This window comes from Bos taurus, chromosome 5 (assembly GCF_002263795.3).
Source record: "Bos taurus isolate L1 Dominette 01449 registration number 42190680 breed Hereford chromosome 5, ARS-UCD2.0, whole genome shotgun sequence".
Classification (NCBI taxonomy): domain Eukaryota; kingdom Metazoa; phylum Chordata; class Mammalia; order Artiodactyla; family Bovidae; genus Bos; species Bos taurus.
Genome location: NC_037332.1, coordinates 98,594,527 through 98,600,398, shown reverse-complemented (window position 1 = coordinate 98,600,398; position 5,872 = coordinate 98,594,527). Strand labels below are relative to the sequence as shown.

At 37.1% G+C, this 5,872-nt stretch overlaps 1 protein-coding gene across 1 annotated transcript; it reads right to left on the bottom strand.

Annotated features, from left to right (window-relative positions):
* Window positions 1-4,089: 4,089 nt before the first annotated feature.
* Window positions 4,090-5,007, bottom strand: LOC782957 (taste receptor, type 2, member 46). Its single transcript, XM_002687778.1, has one exon. The coding sequence runs from the start codon at window positions 5,005-5,007 to the stop codon at window positions 4,090-4,092; it is 918 nt and encodes a 305-aa protein (XP_002687824.1).
* Window positions 5,008-5,872: the final 865 nt, after the last annotated feature.

Sequence of the window (5,872 nt, the reverse complement as noted above, 5' to 3'; positions counted from 1 at the left end):
GTTTTCATCATAATTTCAAAAAGAACAGTCAAAACTCTGCAATGTGATTTAGTTGTGAAGATATTCATAGAGAGAGTAGTCTATTCTACTTATACTGTATTTCCAGTGCTACATCAAATGGTCCTGTTAACAGATGCAAAGCTTCATGAATACCTTTTTTATGGCTTACAGTCAGTAGCTATATAATTTCCAGAGTAAACATTAATAATGTCCATTTATCCTTGATGCCAGCTGCAATTTCCCATTTATGCTAAGACTAAAAGGATGATTCAGCTATGTAAACACACAAATATGAGAGAACTGGTTTCCACTAATTTGTGCTTTTATCTCCCCTGAGTCATATATTTGAATGCAAATATTTTAGATTTTGAGTAGGAATTGCTAGAAAAAAAAATTATATAGCTCAGACTTTATTCACCATTCATCAATAGGATCCTTCTGTCAAGAATTTTGTTGATTCTATATAATTTATAGGAATAAAGAAATTATGAATAGTTCACATTTCACACCCAAGTCCTAGGAAAAATAACTAGAAACATTAGAACAGAACATTATACTAGCTAAGTCAGAAATTACAAACAGAATAGACAGGCAAAATACATGAAGAAGCTACAAGTGCTACAGTGCACAATCAGCTATGACTTTCAGTTCAGTTCAGTCACTCAGTCGTGTCCAACTCTTTGGGACCCCATGAATCGCAGCACACCAGGCCTCCCTGTCCATCACCAACTCCCGGAGTTCACTCACACTCACGTCCATCGAGTCGGTGATGCCATCCAGCCATCTCATCCTCTGTTGTCCCCTTCTCCTCCTGCCCCCAATCCCTCCCAGCATCAGAGTCTTTTCCAATGAGTCAACTCTTCACATGAGGTGGCCAAAGTACTGGAGTTTCAGCTTTAGCATCATTCCTTCCAAAGAACACCCAGGGCTGATCTCCTTCAGAATGGACTGGTTGGATCTCCTTGCAGTCCAAGGGACTCTCAAGAGTCTTCTCCAATACCACAGTTCAAAAGCATCAATTCTTTGGCACTCAGCCTTCTTCACAGTCCAACTCTCACATCCATACATGACCACAGGAAAAACCATAGCCTTGACTAGACAGACCTTTGTTGGCAAAGTAATGTCTCTGCTTTTCAACGTGCTATCTAGGTTGGTCCTAACTTTCCTTCCAAGGAGTAAGCGTCTTTTAATTTCATGGCTGCAGTCACCATCTGCAGTGATTTTGGAGCCCCAAAAAATAAGGTCTGACACTGTTTCCACTGTTTCCCCATCTATATCCCATGAAGTGATGGGACCAGATGCCATGATCTTCATTTTCTGAATGTTGTGTTTTAAGCCAACTTTTTCACTCTCCTCTTTCACATTCATCAAGAGGCTTTTTAGTTCCTCTTCATTTTCTGCCATAAGGGTGGTGTCATCTGCATACCCGAGGTTACTGATATTTCTCCCGGCAATCTTGATTCCAGCTTGTGCTTCTGCCAGCCCAGCATTTCTCATGATGTACTCTGCATATAAGTTAAATAAGCAGGGTGACAATATACAGCCTTGACATACTCCTTTTCCTATTTGGAACCAGTCTGTTGTTCTATGTCCAGTTTTAAATGTTGCTTCCTGACCTGCATACAGATTTCTCAAGAGGCATGACTTTATGAAGATACAAACATGTAGGGTGAACTTGAATTCTTTGCAGTTGATGAAGAAATAGAAAAAAAGAGCTCAAGACAAATATAAAGGCATGTAGATATTATCAAAATGACATGAACAAGCTACACCATGCTTCTTAATGGAGAAATTTCTTTTCTTTTACAGTGACTTGTTGCTATTTTAATTGAAATATAACTAAGTGCCCTCCCACTTCCACCATCTCAAGTCCATGTTCTTCGTTCTGGGCTAGAGAGTGACCACATTTCCCGGTCCCCTAACAGATGATTGTGGCAAGCTGATCAAAATCTGAACAATGTCATGTAAGTGAAAATTATGTCCACCCTTTTTAGGCCCATTCCAAAATCTTCCCCATGGACAGTATGCCCCACGCCTTTTTCTCCCAGCTTTCTCGTATGGAAATAATCCCAAGCGATCTTAGAAACCGCATGATAAAGATGGTAAACTTGGTTGGCCTGATTCCTGTTATTCAACTGCCTAAAGAAGGCCGCTCAGACATACCAGTCCTCTTCAAAGGGCAAAATGAAATGTGCACTGTGTTTGAGCCACTTTATGCATGAGAGCCTATTTGTGGCAGCAGTTTGTCTACTCAGTTTAATTCAGAAACTGGAATTGAGACTGTGTAGATTTTGTAGAGGCAACTGAATGGTGAGGAAAGAGAACTAGGAAATCCATGCGACCTGCAGAGTTTGTGATTGGTTTCATTTTCATTGGTTTTCAGCCCTCATAGTTTATTCATCCATTTAGTGACTAGAATATCATTTGGATGAACTCTTCTATAGCCTGTTTTTTATGTCCAAGGATAGGGTAGGAAACAGGATAGACATGATTCCCACATTGTAGGGTTTACATTGTCCTAGGACAGAGAGATAATTAAAAAGAATGAATAAGTCAGTGTGGATTAGTAAGTCACAATGAACAAGCACTGTGAAAATGATTTACCTTAAGTTTAGATCATGTTATAATTTTACAACTAAGAATTAATGTAGACATGTAAATTCAGTTGTTGAGCAACATTATACACTTCTTTCCTCTAGTGAAAATTGTTATCAATACCATGTCAACACACTTTTTCTATTTCATCATTTTCCATGAGATTGTTATAAAACAGATCTTGAAGACATTTCCTATAATTATTACATAGACAGCATAGATACGACTTTAATACATACAAAAAAGCCATTCAGTCATATAGCAAAATTTTTTACTTTTCTTATACGGAATGTATTTTTAAGATAGGGAAGGTCTGTGTCTTCTTGTCTCAAGGTTAAAAGGAATTTTTAGGTAGCAAAATGGAAGAGATGATGAGCATTTCAGAGGAAGCCCCAGGTGGTTTAGGGGGAAAATGAATAATCTGACATCAGATCTCCATTTCAACATGTGTTCTTAGTTCAAAATTGTAAAAAGTGACTTTCCTTAGTGCATGTGGAAATATACCAGCCCTGAAAACAAGCCATAATTAATATTTTCTTATTCATCCATATAACAGAACTGATTTTTTTCTAAGCTTTTTTGTCTGCGTATTAAATATAATAGTCCCTTATGGAGTTGATTGTACAAATATGTAAAATTTATCTAAATATGATTGTTATTCTTGAATTTTATTGTGGGCATCTTTTCCTAACAATGTTGCTAATTACTCTCGAATAACCATAAAGTAAGTGATGGATGGAAGTAAGTGATGATGGAGTAACATCTGTCTCAACTATATATCCTCAATGTGTGATCTAGAATTGAAGGTCATTACCATCCAAATGATTGGAAGCTCAAACAATAGAATCTAAACACACCATGGTACTAGAGTGAAAATAACGATGAATTCCTAAGTTGTCAGTTCTTTAAAATTCATAACTGTAGATCATAAATTTTTCAATTAGAAGGTGATAACATAGAATATGTAGGTGAAACACACATTGCTTCATAATTCTGAAGAATTTCACATAATATTTTGTACAGTTAGAATGCTTATCTGAAATATATTGGTTAACAGTATGGTAATATTGTTATCAGGACTTCCTAGATGGGGCTAATGGTAAAGAACCCACTTGCCATTTCAGGAGACGCAGGAGACTAGGATTCAATCTGTGGGTTGGAAAGATCCCCTGGAGAAGGAAATGGCAATCCATTCCAGTATTCTTGCCTGGAAAATCCAGAGACAGAGGAGCCTGGCAGGCTACAGTCCACAGGGTCTCAATGAGTCAGACATGAATGAAGTCACTTAGAATGCAAGAATGCAATTTTATCATCTTTCTTATATCTTTCATAAACACACACAAAGACACTTTTTGTTATTAGCTTGGGTAAAAGACTTTTCTAGGTAAACCTTTGGATATTTACTCAATTATAACACATTTTTTCAAGAAGCAGAAGAAAATGTAAAATGTAACAGACTTTATCCTTTAATTTTCTGCAAGAAGATATATGTCTCTACCTAGTTCCTTTTACTTTTAGCCAGCATCTTGGCTGCCACAGAAATGACAGAAAGGTCTGTGTTAATTTCCTGTTTGTCCAAATCAGGATAAATGAGTGTATTGAAGGATATGTGATTGCAAGAGCCTGGAAAAGCATTTGGACCAGTTCCTTCTGCAGCTCATTAGAATTCCATATTGTTAAAATTACAGTCAGCATGTAAGTGGCAAACAGGAAAAGAAAGGAGATGACAGTTTGCATGGCTTTTATGTGGACCTTGGTGCTGGGATCTTGGGATCTTTTGCCGTTGAGCTGCATCTTCCTGAGATGTTTCCACAGGAAAAAGATTAGCAGCAGAAAAGATACCAGAGACATAGTGAAGGGTATGAAGTTTGTTAGTGTGAGCAGGGTCATATTTGAAAGGTGTAAAATGTCCCTTAATTTGGTCTTCTCAGTGATGTTTCTTTCATATTCACTTGTCTGAATAGTCTCATCTATACTTAACACTGCAACTTGAAAAAACAAAATCACTGAAGTCCCCAAAATCATCATGAGAACTACACTTTTAACTCTCCACTTCAGGTGAAGAAAAATTAGGCTGGAGAAATTAGCTATCTTGAACAAATAAAATATACTGAGGCTAGTAGCAAGCCAGTTACTAAAATGGTTGCTTACTGTCCAGGCAACACGGATAACAATTCTTAAACTATATAGAGCTGGATTATACATAGTTGCATACCAATTTATTAATATTGTCCAGAGCAAAACAATTCTGCAGACTGCCAGAGCAGTGAGAATCCCATCAGCTAAGGAGACCTTTTGTTTCCTGAGCCAGTCATTGCAGTTCACCAGTGCTATGAAACCATTCACAAAATTTCCCAGAACAAATTCTGCCACCATTAGAATGGAAATAATGCTCGATACTAAAGTTATCATGTCTAAAAAATCCAAGTCTAATGTCACTGTCGCGATTCCTTCAATATTCTGACCTTAAATTCTTTATGAAGTTGATTTCTGGTTGTGCAGTGAAGTTCTTATTTCTTTCAAACTCTGTGATGAATGTCAAGCAGAAAAGCACCAGGCAATAATATTGGAAGAGCTCAATGACATCTCGATGAAAAACACTGCTATTCCCTAGCAGCTCAAATTAGCTCTCTTCATATACTTTGTGCCCTACTATGGGATAGATTACTTCATAAGTGACTTTGAAGTAAAATATGAATTCTCATTTACCAGATGCAAATAAGGACTCATCGTTTTACAAAATTTCCCCTGTCTACCTCTTCATAATTTGTGTTCATCAGCTTTTGTTGTTAGTGAGGAAAATTTTGAAACCCAGTGCAGAGGATGCACAGTGAAAGCTTAAATAATTTGATCAAGCTTGATCATAATTATGCTCTACATTATCAGGATAATCATTAGGATCTTGAGGTGATTTGTAATGCAAAACAGACATCTACTATAGTGTTGGAAACTTTCTTTTTTTAGACAGAATCAGGATCTATTTGTAAATTTTACATGTGGAATAAAGGGTGGAATTGGAGAGCTGAGTAAGTGGGCAACATTGGACAATTGCTACTATTTTTAGTCACCCAGGAACTGAGTTCTATTCCTGAAACCATGCACTATGAGATCTAGCTCTCATTTTAGGAAACTAAATTGAAATACTTTCTGAGTCTGCCTTGAAATTACAAAAGCTGCCACTTTAACCACAGAATAAAAGGATGGGAAAAAGTAGCTATCTTCAGGAAAGAGAAGATGCTGAGGCATATGTCAAACAAGACACTCAAGTGGTGGATCA